General features: G+C 37.2%; 2 protein-coding genes across 2 annotated transcripts in view; both read left to right on the top strand.

Annotated features, from left to right (window-relative positions):
* Positions 1 to 9,178: 9,178 nt before the first annotated feature.
* LOC106125223 (transmembrane protein 147) lies at positions 9,179 to 10,999 on the top strand. Its single transcript, XM_013322336.1, has 4 exons — positions 9,179 to 9,481; positions 9,565 to 9,703; positions 10,128 to 10,250; positions 10,581 to 10,999. The coding sequence occupies exons 1-4, from the start codon at positions 9,405 to 9,407 to the stop codon at positions 10,926 to 10,928; spliced, it is 687 nt and encodes a 228-aa protein (XP_013177790.1). The 5' UTR covers positions 9,179 to 9,404; the 3' UTR covers positions 10,929 to 10,999.
* Positions 11,000 to 12,203: 1,204 nt separating this feature from the next.
* Positions 12,204 to 15,448, top strand: part of LOC106123771 (uncharacterized) — a 4,025-nt gene continuing 780 nt past the window's right edge. The window contains exons 1-5 of the mRNA XM_013320180.1: positions 12,204 to 12,898; positions 13,288 to 13,466; positions 13,873 to 13,942; positions 15,008 to 15,179; positions 15,408 to 15,430. Coding sequence (XP_013175634.1) covers positions 12,578 to 12,898; positions 13,288 to 13,466; positions 13,873 to 13,942; positions 15,008 to 15,179; positions 15,408 to 15,430 — 765 coding nt within the window. The 5' untranslated portion in view covers positions 12,204 to 12,577. The remainder of the gene's footprint in view (positions 12,899 to 13,287; positions 13,467 to 13,872; positions 13,943 to 15,007; positions 15,180 to 15,407; positions 15,431 to 15,448) is intronic.

The raw sequence follows: 15,448 nt of genomic DNA, 5'->3' as shown, positions 1-15,448 counted from the left end.
ATACGACGCCAATACCACTCTAACTTGTCTCTCTACCAAAAATCTAACATTTAGTTAAATTACCATAGTGTTCAATAGTAAGAGCATTTCCAGTATAAAGCTTAGCTATAGAGAATGGCAGAACAGCTGCACTTTTACATCAACACCCGTTTATATCCTGTGCTTTCAGGAATCTCTGTCATACCAGGATGTTTATTTTTTTATATTGAATAAGCTAACGCTTGACCACGATCCCACCTGATGAAATTGACGATGTGGTCGAAAGATGGTACGCGCTACCTTAGTAAATGCCTATTCTCTTGAAGGCTCCCACGTCATATTTGGACAGAAAGACAGACGCCGGCAACTTGGTCCAATCCTTTGCAGTACGAACGAGGAACGATGAATGAAACCATATCGTTGGAACGCGCAATATTTCTACTACATAAGGATGGATTCCCGCCGTATCTCTAAACGTCCGATGGTAGAATGGTGATGGTGGAATTATATTATGTAATTCCTGCGCACGCTCTCCACTATGTAAAGCACAGCCTGTAAAACACCGAGAGGTTAGCTCGAAGTAAGTTTATCAGTTGAATCAGAATCAGAATCAGTTGTTAATCAAGCACATTGTTAAGACCAAATCTGAAAATAAATAAAAAGTCTTATTAGGCAAAGAAGTGTAACTTTAAGCAAAACAGTTTAAAATAAAATCGGCGTATAAGTAACAAGGTGTACTATTGCTGGTATAAGTAGTTTGTTACGACCTTCCCGTGCACCCTACCCCCTCCCCCTCACCCTGCCCCTCCCCCTCACACCCCGCGCCCAAATTATTACATGACGATGTAGATGCCGCCGTGAAAAAACAATAAAACATTTGAGTACGTCACGCCTCGCGCACATTCCGGCCGTAAGAGACTAACAACCGTGGACAGTATCTCCCTCGCGATTTATATTGTATCTGTTTTATTACAATAGGGCGGCGGGCGAGGGGGGGGGGTGGAGTGTGGCGGTTTTACAGCGCAGGAAACAGGCATGCACGCCACTTTATTACAGCCATTTCATTTTTATAATTTCACGCCAACATAAGTATGAAGTCACTATTACAGTGGTACAGGTTTAAAACAAAAACAAATTTTAAAACGAAACATTCCTTTCCAAAGCTTTCACAAAAACATAGCCCTCTTACGCGCCGTGAAGATATTGATCAATTTGCTATAAAATCGAATACAATTGGATCCGAAGTAAGACAAACGCAAACAGCGCCCTTCCGACCGGTGAGTATGTGGCCTCGAGTGCATTTGTACAACAAATAAACAAATTTTTATAAAATTTCGTCTTTGAAGATGAAAACAAAGGTGACTATGATATTCGAACGAACGTGCTCAAGTCAAGCAACCTAAAGTAAATATAAAAGCAATCGAATCTGCCACAAAGCGCGCCAACTGTTATCGATAATAACAGCAGCCAGGCCACAATACTGTAAGTCACTACATCATTACTCGCTTGTTAGTGAGTAGACTTCCAAAATGAGCCATAACAATTTTGAGGTGTTTTTGCCTCGTATTTACCGAACGATCGGCGAAACGAGCGCAGCCCGCAACGCCCGCTTTATGTGTCGCGGATGTAATACTTCCACTAAAATGATCTTAATATCGCATAAAAATTTTACCTCCTGGCCGGCAAATGTGACAGTAAGGAACGAGAGGTTCAGGTTATAGCTCAAATAACTTTGAAGGCGGAGAGTGCACGGCCGTGACGCGCTCAGACAATAATACAATAATGACAGCACTAATTCATAAAATAAAATAGTTATTTCCGCCTTTTAACACGAACTATTAGACCAATATCTATACAAAGTGCGCACCTGCTCGGCGGCGACACATGCGCGACTCTAAAACTCAATTATTGTGGGTGGCTTCAGTTTAAATCGTCGCTCGGACCCCAGGCCGGTGTTACAATAAAAACATTTTTTCTCACCGACACCCTCATCCGTTCTCCCCTGCGCTCGCCGCAGGACATAGCAAAATATTGTATTTACATTAATTTAAGCCTTATCAACATATTAAGCCTTGGAACAATATAGGACACTTTATCGCTTGAAACCAGAACTTAGTTGATTATTTCAGGGAATGATGAATGTTTCTATAAGGCAGTCAGTTATTTGTTACGTTGGTGTTCCTGCCGCTCGTTTGCCTTCTTCCCTTATTAAAAAAAAAAAAACTTGCTAAATGGGTTACCCATAGATGCCTATTGCCTAGACGGAGGCTGAAATAGCTGTAAATATTAGAAAGACTGTAAAATAAAAGCTCGGAATAAATGAGTTTTGCTGCCGCTTTATTCAAAGCTAGTGAAATTATAGAGTGTAACAAGAGCTAGGGGCGAGCGATGTGAAAATTTAAAGTAAATCCCCAGCGAGGCCGGCGGCTTGCTCTGGTAGCGGCGAGCGTCTGCCGCTGGCGACGAGCACGGCAAGTTGCGCTCTCGTGTGCGGTGACACGGGCTACGAGGACGGCACACGATGCCTGCTCTCCGCTCCGGCGATACTTGACAATTATATTTTTTCGGCCCAGTCGAGCTTTATGCCTACGTCGGCGCGTCCGCTCGTAATGGTCACTGTATTAGTGATTGTTAGCTCTCAATAATGTATTTTATGTTTTTTGCCACGAGCGCATTATAGGCCGTGGGAGCGGACTTGCTTAGGGTGGTACGTAATGATTCTGTGTCGTGTGAGATGAAAGGCCACTACTCGGTGGTGGCCGGCCGACTGGGCATTAGTACGTGAAGCAGAACTGCTTCGCTAGCAGAACTTATTGATCCGGCTAATTGACCTGTTGTAAATAGCATTTCATTATTATGGTTATCAATAAATTTTGGGTTTGTTTTTACTTCACTAAATCACCTTTACTAAAGCCAACAAACAAACAAACAAAAAGTCAACATATCCAAATATTATTAACAAGAACCTAATTTTGTTGTGCAAAAGGTCGGATTTTTTGTAATTCTAACATTTATTTGTTAGAGTTTATTCAGATAGCACACATAAAAATACGTTGGAATTGATAACCTTCTTCGTTATAAAAAGCTTTATTAAAATATTAGGCGCAATAACAGGACAATTGGCTTTACAATGATGATTTAATGATCTCGCCGCAACTACCAGTATAACGGTCAATGTTAACGATTTAACCAATTCCAGAATGTGTATTAAATATAAACCAATAACATGAATATAATAAAATAATGTTGTGTGGCGGCGTAAGTGTAAGTCCTCACACATTGTGCGCTAACACAACTAGTATCCACTTACAACGCGCCCTCGCGTCCGTGGCACAAATCGACACACACCTCCGCAAATCGTAATCCTCTTAGAAAACATTTCCAATTTAAAAAGAATTTCGTCTTTTATCCCTCCGAGTGGGGCATGCGTAAAAAATAAAAGGAAAAACTCTGCGACACGCGAATATATGTCCGTATACAGGCCGCCGCCGGGGCCCTCGCCGCTGCCGCTCTCCCCGAGAAAGCATCCATTGAACCTCCACTCAGACCGTGTTAGCTATCTATTTAGTATAAAAAGGGTCGAGAATTTCTTAAGATCCTTTTTTATCCGGAGGTGGGCAGCCACCCCCTACCGCCTCGCCCCCCGCGTCCCACACCCCACGCCCTATCCGTACATAATAAAACATTCCACGTCCTCGTACATGCTAAGCCTACCCGTCCCGCCCGACGACTTATCGCGAGCGCGATCCCTCAAGTTAGGCAAATTATGATCGCCTCAATTAAAGCATTGTTTCAATATAATACATACAAGTCAATCTTACAAATTACCTCTAATTCATATGTTTTATCACTTATTTCCTGCTCACTTTACACGATTCCTGGACACTTCGACTTTATGTATAATAATAAACTTTAAAGTCTTCTTACTACGTACTTCAATTAAAGTGGAAGAAACAAACCAGTACACGCGGGCCCATATAAGAAAGTAAAAATGTCTTCAAAATAACAAGGCAACGTTCGTTTATTATTATTTTTTCTTTTCACACATAGTAATAAGTGTTCATAGTTCACAAATTATTTGATGTTTACTTATTGTTTTCAACTTTCTTAATTTTGAACCCCTTTATCTGTTTGACTTATTGTATACAAAGATCAATGTAATAATCATCATCAATCAACAACAAAACAATATTATTGTGAATCACTTAATATTTTTCGTACAAACCTCAAACATAAAGCGATAAAATTTACTTTTAAAAAAATAAAATAGTTATAGGGATGTTACTGGATTGTGCGGTGTTTTCATTACTTTTAAGGGAACAAGGGTCGTTTGATTGGCGAGTGGAAAGCGCGTGCCCCCGCACAGAGATCAGCTCGAATATTGAGAGGGCGAGGGAGATGAAGCCGAGCTAAAATCGGATCACACGTTCGGGTGCGGCTGCGGCGCGGTGGGCGCGGGCCTGCACTCGCGTTATTTCACTGAAATCAACTTATCCAGGCAAATTCAATTTCAATGGCCCTAAGTAAACTTTTATCGGTATCAATTCCCGCTATGATCGCTAACGGCAATTCGAAGTAGTATCCTTTCTACGAATCACTTGGTAGCATTTTCGATTTTTAAGGAATTTAACATTTTTATTGACATCGTAAGGTAACTATTTATTTTTATTCCATTCCGCAAATTTTGCGAGGTTATAACAATGTCAACACTCGGATGCGTGATGATGATAACAGCTCGCCGGTGCTAGAAATCGAAAAACTTCATTCGGCCTATCGGCCAACACCCGCAAAATGCTATAAAGGGGCTCAAAACTACATAGCATCAATGCTGCACAATTCGCTCGGATTGAGATTTAGAATAAGGACATCGGCAAAAAGTTTGAGAAGACACACTGACGTAATACATATAGGAAGATTAGATACATATATAATATATTTATGTATATCGATCGGTAGACACAAATTCCATTTTCATCTGCGTGTAAAAAAATGGATTCGGCACAATTCTAAGACATATCTCAATAGCGGAATAAGATATAGAAAAAATAGAAATCCTCGTAAGTCCGCGGCGCCTGGGGAACGGTTAACCCACGTTACCCGCCGCTACTCCCGGCGGACGATTGCGAATTTCCACAAAGAAAATAGCAATCAAAATTTGATTTACCGCCACCCGCGGCCATACATCAAACCGCTCTAATCCGTGAAGAGAGAGAAGGCCTAAATCTAAGGGGATACGGCGTCGCTGTCGAATTGAAAATCCTAGTGGCACGAGTCGCCTTTAATATTTATAGCCGAATAAAACTACACGCGATACTATGAATAAATACAGAGCGTGGTACTTTGCCCGGCTTTACGGATGCCCGCCGGGCAAACAGTCACTTGCTTCTTTCGTCCTGTGCGTATACGATATCCATTTTGTACGACATACTTCCATAGCAATGAGGAAGAATAGTAAGAGTTTTGAAAATTTAAAAGTGTTAAAATTTATTTTGCAGAAGAATTATTAGAGAAACTACAAGTTATAGGTGAGTCACCGTCGGCCCCTCGCCCGACGCAGCGGCAACTATCTTTGCAAAATATGTATTATATGGCCGGCCGCCACTCAATATTCAGTGGCATATAAAACCGAATTGGACTTTTTGATCAACCACCGAATATTCAGTGAGGCCGCAGTCTTACCTATAAATATATAATGAATGTCGGCAACAGGGTGCTTTGCTACCGGCTCGCAGCCATCGGTACTACCAATCGCCACATACATTTTTTACTTATTAATTCGGCTTTTTTGACTTTTGTCGTTAATTATTTGATATATTTTGTTGGTCCATTGCTGGTCATCTATCTTGGCACGACACTATACATAGTGCACTTTAACCGCATCAAGTCATTTAAAATGTGCCTATAATATTAAGAAGCAAATCAAATAAGAAACGATTAATATCGTTGAAAAAAGTTCAGTGTAGATATTGATTTAACAACTTTTTGAGAGACGACAAAGGATGACGGTGATACTGTAACTGCGTGTTATAATGGTAAAAATATCTTTCAATATCTAATGTAACAAAAATCTTTAACTAATTATTTTTCTAGTGTCAATGTTAAGAATATATGGCAACATAATGATTTCTAGTAATAAACAAAACTGGAATCTCCCTTAGAATTGGAATAGCAACTTTGCATCGTGATCGATCTGCGGAGGGTCGGTCAGGGAGGTCCGTGAGGAATGTGACATTAGGGAGTTTGCATGGGGTCACCGTAAGCCGTTTCCGATAAGCGCGGCGCGGCGGCGGCGTCTCGGACGCGCACTGCACGCGTCCTGAATAATGCATCGCCGCCTCCCGCACCCCAAATTGAAATTATTTTTCTATAACTCCGTAATGACTGCCTGCTCGGCGATCGGCAAAATATAATGCCGATTCTACTTCTTAAAAAAATAATACTATAAATCAATTTAGTTGTCTATTATTTACAAAGTTATTATTAGTCTAAAAATAGAATACAAATAGAAGAATAGAATATAATAAATAAGAAAGGAAATCAAGAGTCGAATGACAGACTTGATTAGATGAGCGAGCCATCGGACAAGTTACTGGATGTAGTGTAATGGAACTCTTCACTTGAATCATAGTCAATGGCGCAGCTGTATATGTTATTGTTTAACCTTTGCATTAGATCAGTTTAGTATTATAATGATTCACAGTTAGCAAAAACTTAATTAACTATATAATTCCACTTTGATAGGAACATGTTTACAAAGAAATTAATAATATTATCTAAATTCCTGGTTTAATGAGATTGTTGTAAATCTTACAAAATGACAATGTTTAGTTGTAAGTTTACGATCGGGGCGGGAATTTGTAATGTAATCGGTTCGGGCGGCGGGCACCTGCACCGCCCGCAATCGATTAGGGCGCGCAAAAAGCCCTCACGCCGTCGCCAGATTGAGATCTCTTCTGGGCGCGCGTCTCCACATGATAAATAATGGCTCCCCACTTTTTACACGTCGAGGGTGTCACGCAAAAAAAAAATGAATAAGGAAATTTACCTAATGGCTGCGATTCTTTACAGTCCGTCTTCTTTGTCAGAGAACAATAACGTAATGGAGGGATGACGTGCGTCCTCGACGTCGCCCGTCTGACCCATTGTCTCGGCTTTCGTATGCTACGTTGAAATTCAATGTTCTTTTCGTATAGGGCATACACACTACCTATTTCTTGGAGAATTCTGGTAATACAATTGTGCTTTTAGGTGCTCCTCTCAATTGCTGCGCAATGGTTATCCCGTGCCTACCATAAACTTTCGCTTCCGAAACACCAGTTATTAGTGCAATTGCAATCCTTCGATTGTAAGTACAAAATGATTTATTCATTCCTATTCTTCCATGATTTGAAAATGTTACGTATTTTTGTATTACAATAAGTATTGTTTTTTAAATTACAATACATAAACATATAATAATTTAAATTAAAAGATTTTATTATTTGCAAATTCTAGATAAGGTCAAAGACTACTAAACTGATTTATTTTTTTAGTGAGTTACCTATTTTCCCACTAAATACTATATTGTTTACAAATAGATATTGTAACAACATAAACAATTGAATTACATATTCCAAATTACAAACTGCTTATTAACACTTTAAATCAAAGTGGTTAGGATAAAACAATGGACATAAGTAATATCCAGACCTGTGCTTACATTCTTTATATCTCATCTCAAAACCATAATCATGCATTGTGAAACTGTTTACATTCTGAAAAAATAAAACATAACTTACTTATAACTAATACTCATACTCACCAATAAGATAACATCCAACAAATTGCAATCCAATTCTGCAGCGACATCACTAAAGCACCATTTACATTTTTACACAATGTGCAAAGAGATTTGGAAAACCATTTTCTAAAATTATCCATCTGTTAGCAACAATTGTATGAATAAAGCAGACAGGTTACTGCAGCAAAATATCAAAGGGCACTGCCGCAGTCGGAGATGTTGGCTCCCACCGAACAGGGAACGGGTCTTCTCCGGACGAATAAAATCAAAAACTCTCAGGACCTGCCTTGCTATTGGATAACAAACCCCATACCCTTTTGCGCCTGTGCTAAAAAACGAAAGGGTTAGAAAAGTCACCCCTTTTTTAAACACCCCAATGTTTTGCATCCCTTTCTTTAACTTCAAGACCCTTTCATTTTTACCATTTTTATGACAAAGTACTTTAAAAATAACAAGACATAAATAAAACCACAATTTCTTTTCTTTATTGTACTGTGAAAATATTCAATTAATAAGTTGTTAACACCTATAATTGCCTGTCTATTTGAATTGATTTAATACTTATATAGATGAAATGCTTTATGTCATTTGCATAGAACCTTACCAACACAGTGAAATTACTTAGGCTAAGGTTATGTTGACGATTGTTAATTGGCAATATTAATTCGTTATTTTAGTTTTATGTCAGCCTTGTAGAATTAGCTGTTAGGAAGGGTATGTACAAATAGACATAACAATAATTTATATAAGGAATATCTATTACATGCTTTAATGTTAATTATATTGAATAATACTTCGTAACTATATAACTTAAACTCTATTAAGATTATAAACAAAATTAATAATTATTTCTCCCGCGCTAAATTTGTGACATTGACATTGATTTGAGAGGTTGTTGTTGTTTTTATTATTCACTCGAAAGAGCAGGCAAAGGAACTAAGCCATACAGCCTTGTCTTTTTTATTTTGAATATAGAGAATTTTATAATGTATAGGCCGCAGCCAAGTCTTATTTTTTCTATTGTTTTTTTTCTGATTTCAGAGGAATTTGAAAGGTGTAAAAACAAATGTCATAAATGTTCCATTATACGCATTTATCTGAAATTTGGCAATTTCCGTAAATTTATATTTTCATGTCGAAAAACAATAAAGCTTAAAAGTCTTAAATCTTAAATCAACCAACACAATTAGATTATGCAACAGGATGTTTCCTTTCGAACTGAACTTAGATTATTTTTGACGCCTGTCCAAACAACTCTTTTTAACCCAAATAACATAAATCGATAGTTCTTAATAATTTTCCTACTACAATAATTTTTACTTGTCGCAATTTCTTTTAAAATATTTGAAGTTGGAATAATCTGCCTGATGATGCATAATTCTAATCGGTATCAAAGAGTATATAAAATATCTTTGTCTTTGCTGTGTTGTCAACCAACTACGACCTAAAGGTCTATATTACCAGGACATAAAATAAAAATAAAAATGTCAACCAGCTGTCATGTGTCCAGTGCTTCTGCCCATGCGAATTGTTTTTAATTAGCGTGAAATCTTTCATAATCAATGCTAATTTTATAAATTACATAAATATTGAATACAACACATTAGTTTTAAATTTAATTCTACAATAATTAGAAACAGCCATTATGACATTATATCATTTCGGAAACTGTCTCGCGTTGGTGTATGCGCCATATCATATGGCTTACAAGTTTTCGGGAATGTAAGCACTTATTAATTAAGTTAATGTTTTGAAATATGGTGTAACAGAACTAACTATATTTATAAAATGTGATTTTTTTTCAGATCAGAATATGCTACGTTTTCAAAATGTGTATATGCTGGGGGTTTGTACATATTCACACAATTGTGTAAAATGTTACTACTCGCCACATTTTTCCCAGATTCTGACAGTCAAATTAATGGAGAATACGATGTTTTTCTTGTAAGTAAAAAAAAATGCACTCTCACGCCTTATATTTACAGCTTAAATCTTACAGTTCACAGTGCATCTGTTGTCTCGGACTTTAACATGATCTGAACATGAGCAAAGAATTGATTCGCTAATATAATCTAATTTCAGTTTTGTTTAGTAAGAGCACTTTAAATTAAAGAATAAGTATATTTAACAAATAGCCATATTTTGAAAATAACCCATGAAGATTCAAACTTTTTATGATTAATTTTATCAAAAACTGAACCTCTACAATGAAATTTTTTGAATGAAATAGATTTATGCACTTCTTTCTCACATTGATGTTAACTGTATCAACATTCACATTTATTTGATTGCATTATTAACTAATAATACTTTAAGAATGATATGAAGTTTTAATTTTATGTATTAATATAATGATAAACATATGCAGGAGATCCTCAAGGCTACTGTCGACTTTGCAGACCTGTTGGGCCTGTATTTTGCTCTGAACTCGGTGCCCGGCAAGGGACATGCAAAGATCCTGACATCTGCTATCGGTTGGGCAAGTGCAGAGGTGAGACATAATTGCGCATCTATAATACATAATAATTCATACAAAATATGAACCAGTCAAAGAAAAACTAAGTAAGTTTAGAACTTATATGACCTGTGAAATGTAAATACATTGGAGTGGACAAAATATCTCTAACAAATAAAAACAATATATCAAAGAAGGATCTCAAATATTTTCTAATATTTTTTTTAAATTACAAAACACATTATAAGCAGTTTTATAACAAGCTGAATGAGCTTTGTATTAAATACAATTATTACCATCGCTAATGAGTAATTATTGATGATGATGAGAGAGAATTAGTATAGAGAAATGGATATGTTGTGCGAGGTGGTGGTGAGCCGCAGCGTGCTGCTGTGGGTGGGCGCGCGGGGCTCGGAGTTCGACTGGCGCTACGTTCGGTCGTGCGCGGAGGCGAACGTGGCGCTGGTGCAGCACGCGGGGAGCGCGGCGCTCGTGTGGCTGTGGTCCCGCAGCGACCTGCCGCGCGCGCACGCCCCGCTGGTGCTGTGGCTGCTGGCGCTGACGCCGTACCGGCCGCTGCTGGAGGAGGCGGTGGCGGCCGTGCTGTCCCTCAGCGCGTGGTCGCTGCTGGCGGTGCGCGCGCTGCACGCCTCGGCCGTCGCGCTCACGGCATTAGCTATGTATGCTATCTTGTCGCAACAAATTGCTCTTTAAATAATTGTACGTAAAAATACATTTTAGATATTGTGTACAGATGATGATGATGAGATGTAGTGTATGCAACTTTTATTTATTACTTAATGTATTTAAATGCATCTGATAAAATATTGTATTTGCATTTATATTATTTGTTTCATTACAATTCATCTATAGAAATAGTTACTTATATGTATTTCATTATTACTCCATAAGTTACATGCTTTATGATTTGATGGTTTCACTTTTTAAATAATAGGGGCCCAAAAAAGCAGTGCTTAATTTTTAAATTTTGTTAATTTTTGAACCTCTACACTTATAAAACCTACCATAAATAAAAAAAATATTGTGAACACCTCGTGCTGTTGCCGGCTTGAAATTCTAATATTATTTAATTTAAACAATCTGGTACATGTATATAACTTATGGCAACAAATAATCGAACCTTTACTCACAGATGTGCAAGAAGCTAATTTGATGCCTACTTAAAGCCTCTCAAGCTTCAGGGATTAGAAGATCATAATCATCAAACTGTCCATAACCCTATGGAGGGCCGGCACAGTATTAACTACTCTTCCAAACATTGCTAATAAAAAAAGATAATAAGATGATAGAATAAAGGTAGGTTAATGGCAGTGCACCGTGAACTCTACAACATAGAGGCCAAGTTCTATGTACAGGCCCGATAAGAGAACAGATTCAGGTTTACTTCGTAAATTGTTGTAAACTGTTAGGTACATTTAGTTCTGTCATGAAAAATGTAAAACCTGCATGGGCCTAAAATCTTACTATTATATGTGCGAATAATTGGATGTATGGATGGATGTTTGTTTGAAGGTATCTCCAAAACGGCTGAACGGATCGCGATCAAATTTGGCATAGATGTAGAATACCGTCTGGAAGAAGACATAGGCTTATAATAAAGTTTTTTTTAAATTTTACGTACCTATTTTGTAAAAGAAAAGCTTAACAAGACGGAGCGGGGAAAGTACATTGTGATACGTTTTTTCTATTGATAGGAGGGCGCTAGTGTGCTATCAGAATTTAGTTTGAACATCATGTAGGTATATCATTTCGTATACCTAACTTGGGTTTATATCTTTTTTGACAGAACCATAAAACCGCGATTATTTATTAGAAATCGTTTGTGTCTAATTATTTTTTTAAGTTTAGTTTATTATAAGTCAAATGTCATTATGTCATATTCTTTGGGCCTAAAATTTGACATTTTTAATCTTTATTTTTCTGTATTGTTGTTTTATATACTCTTTGGTTTTTGAAGTATTTATTTATTTCTTCGACAAGGTTGAAGCTTAGTTTTGTTCGTATTCTGGTAAATATTGCTATCGTAATATGTTTGCGACTCAACACACATGAATATCCATTGTAAGTTTTCTAGTGATTCAACCAACATATTTAAATTACTTACCTATTGGGATTTCTGAAGCTTCAAAGTGGTGAAAAGTTGTCCAGTTTAGCTTGAAATTTTATTGATTGGCGGAGTAACAGGATTACGAATTATTTGTTATTGAAACAATAATATAGAAGTTTTCCCTTTTGATAAGTTGATAACCCCGTCGTTCTGTTTAGTGTGATAACATTACAACTGCAAGTTTATAGTAATGGCAGTAAACTGTTAATGTTAACTGAAGACGTAAAAACTCGTTATGTTGTGCCTAGCGTATTTAGCGTGCATTATTTTAATTTGCGTGAATGCCGAACATATAGTAAGATGTAACAATGAAACAAATCCAAAAAGTACGAATTCTGTAACGTTGGTGCCTTCTCCTGACCATGTCGGGGGTCGATACGTGATGGAATGGTGCACGAAAGGAGACAAGAACATAACTAAATGGGAGTTGTACATCTACTACAATACGACAAAGAAGCCCGATCAATGTAGGCACTATAATTTTACATATGATAAAACATTTAAGCCTCACTCACATGTTGAGGAAAATATGAATATAGATTTAAATTGTTCAAATGTAAGTATAAATAATCTGTCTTTTCTATTTCATATTTCTAGATTTTATATCAGAATAAGAGGCGCACTTTTAGACCCCCAATGTGTAATAGCACCATATAACAACAAAATATAGCTTGAAACTTAGTATTACTGCAATGCATGCAAGAATAAATCAATATGTGTTTAGGAATAGGATGCATTGAAAAGGAAAATATTCTCTTTCTGTGAATCCCCTCCTCTTTTGATGAAAGGTAGGTAACGCATATGGAAGTGCATATGTGATATGTGCGTAGGGCTATGGTCTCTTTGCTATTTCAGCTGACCTTTCACTTGTTTCCTCTTTATGATAGAAAAGAAATATGCTTTGTGTTGTAATCATATTCTAATGAACTGTAAATGAATCCACAGGTCTGTTTTTCAACATTAATAGATTTAATATTTGAATCGTGCTACCACATTAAGAACCAACTACATAAGCAAAAGCACAAAATGCAGAGCTATGACCAGTTGATATACATCACAAATAACTTCACAAATGTTACTATTCTGCAATATAGCATACCCGTTGCCAAATCATCCAATTCTGAGTGAGTATGGAACAGCATTGTTTATATGTTGTGCAATTATGGACAATTAATCAGTAGAACTCCATTTTTGGAACACTATTATTAGTGCAAACATAAATCAACTCTTAATTATTCTATGAATATGTAAATAATCCACTAAATTTATGTTTCTGCAACCTGAATTCTGTTTAAAACATATTTTTATCTCGGTTTTGTCTAAGATCATGATAGAGATGTTTTATGCACAGATTTTGATATGAGGAACCCATGTGGAGTTAACAATTAATTAAATTAGATAATCATGTATGTTATTTATAACTTTATGTTATAAATACAAGTTGATATTGAATTAGTTTAAAACAAAATTATAATTGTGTGAGAAGAAAACAGCAATGATTTGATTGTGTTGAATGTGCATCAATTGCAGGGATTATGTGACGGTGCAGTGGTTCATGGGCCCCGTGCCCGCTGCCCGCTACGAAATGAAGTTGTCAGAGGTAACAATCATGCACTCTATGTGTACAAACACCTGAATAATAACACTTTTTGTGCTTTTATATTGACTTGTAATTCCATTATTTAGTAATGTACATGAATACAATGGATGTACATTTTGTGCAAAACAATTTGTACATCTCTAAATTTAAGACAAGTACAATATATAAGAAATCTACTTTAAACAAATTTACTTTTTAATTTTATTTATTGATCTAAATTGGACTATCAAGTTGTTCTATTTGTCAAATCAAATCTTATCAACATATTGAGGGGATAGGAAAAATGTGTGAAACCAAGTATGTAATGCCACTAAGCAAGGGAAAGTGTCACTGGAACGTCTGCCACATCCACTCTACTCCTTTATCCTTTATCCAACAGATTACCCTTAACAAAAAATATGATTGTGGCAGTGGAGACCACCTTCATATAGTTTTGTTGATTCTTGTCCATTTGTTTTATTGTATAATATTAAAAATATCGAGCTTCCAATAACATGGCAAAAGTGTAGAGTTAATAATAGTATTTACTTTGATGAATATGTTGATATGTAACCATAACTAAACCCCCAAATAATATAACACGCATACAAAACTACAATTTCTTATATAAGGATATAATATAAACAAAATACGTGCTTATTCTAGGAATTGAATTATATTGCATTTTGAAATTCTGCCATTGTACACTTACGGTTTAACTTATTTTTGTCTTATGGAAAATAACTGAAAACCAGCCGGTGATTGGTCCGCGAGTCTTACTTCCTAAAGCATTAAGTTAGTTGTTATGCAAGAAAACTCTCCAATTAGACTCACTTAAAACATAACTCAGTCAGATTTAGACAAGTCTGTGTGACCGGAATGTTTACGAGCGCATCACATGATAACCTCTGTCTAATTTATTTACATCATTATTCCAAGGCGAAATAAAATTCCTTATAAGAGAAAAGTTGAAGTGAATTGTGTCTCCAGAGGTTTGCTGTTCTGTCTGCACATAACACTTATTATTAAATACAACTTTTTTATGATGTAGTGAAGTAAAAAAAGCAATGAGCATGCACATGTTAGCAGCAGGGTGGGGCGGGGGAGCCGTGGGACGTGACGGAGAACTGCACGAGCGCGGTGCACACGGTGACGTGCCGGCTGCGCGTGCCGCCCGGCGCCTACACCCTCGTGTTCGAGCTCAAGGAGCCCTGGATGTACGGCAGCGTAGCCGTGGACACGGCCTCCAAGGATTTCAGTGAGTGGCATACTGTATACATACGTAGTCGCCGGTACGAGATCTATCACCGCATCAAATATATAGCGGTCACCGACACTGACTCCGACACCGACTCCGACACCGACGCCGACACGGCACAACATATAACTTTCACCTTTTCTCTTTCTCGAATTCTCGCCCAATCACTAATTTGTAGATTCCTCTATTTTGATGTAATTTTAATAGAACCGTTGATGTTAATTGCAGACCGCACGGTGACGGAGGTGGGGGTGGGTGTGGGGGTGGGG

Source organism: Papilio xuthus, unplaced genomic scaffold, assembly GCF_000836235.2.
Source record: "Papilio xuthus unplaced genomic scaffold, Pxut_1.1 DF828952.1, whole genome shotgun sequence".
NCBI classification, from domain to species: Eukaryota; Metazoa; Arthropoda; class Insecta; order Lepidoptera; family Papilionidae; genus Papilio; species Papilio xuthus.
This window is presented reverse-complemented; position numbering and strand designations above follow the sequence as displayed.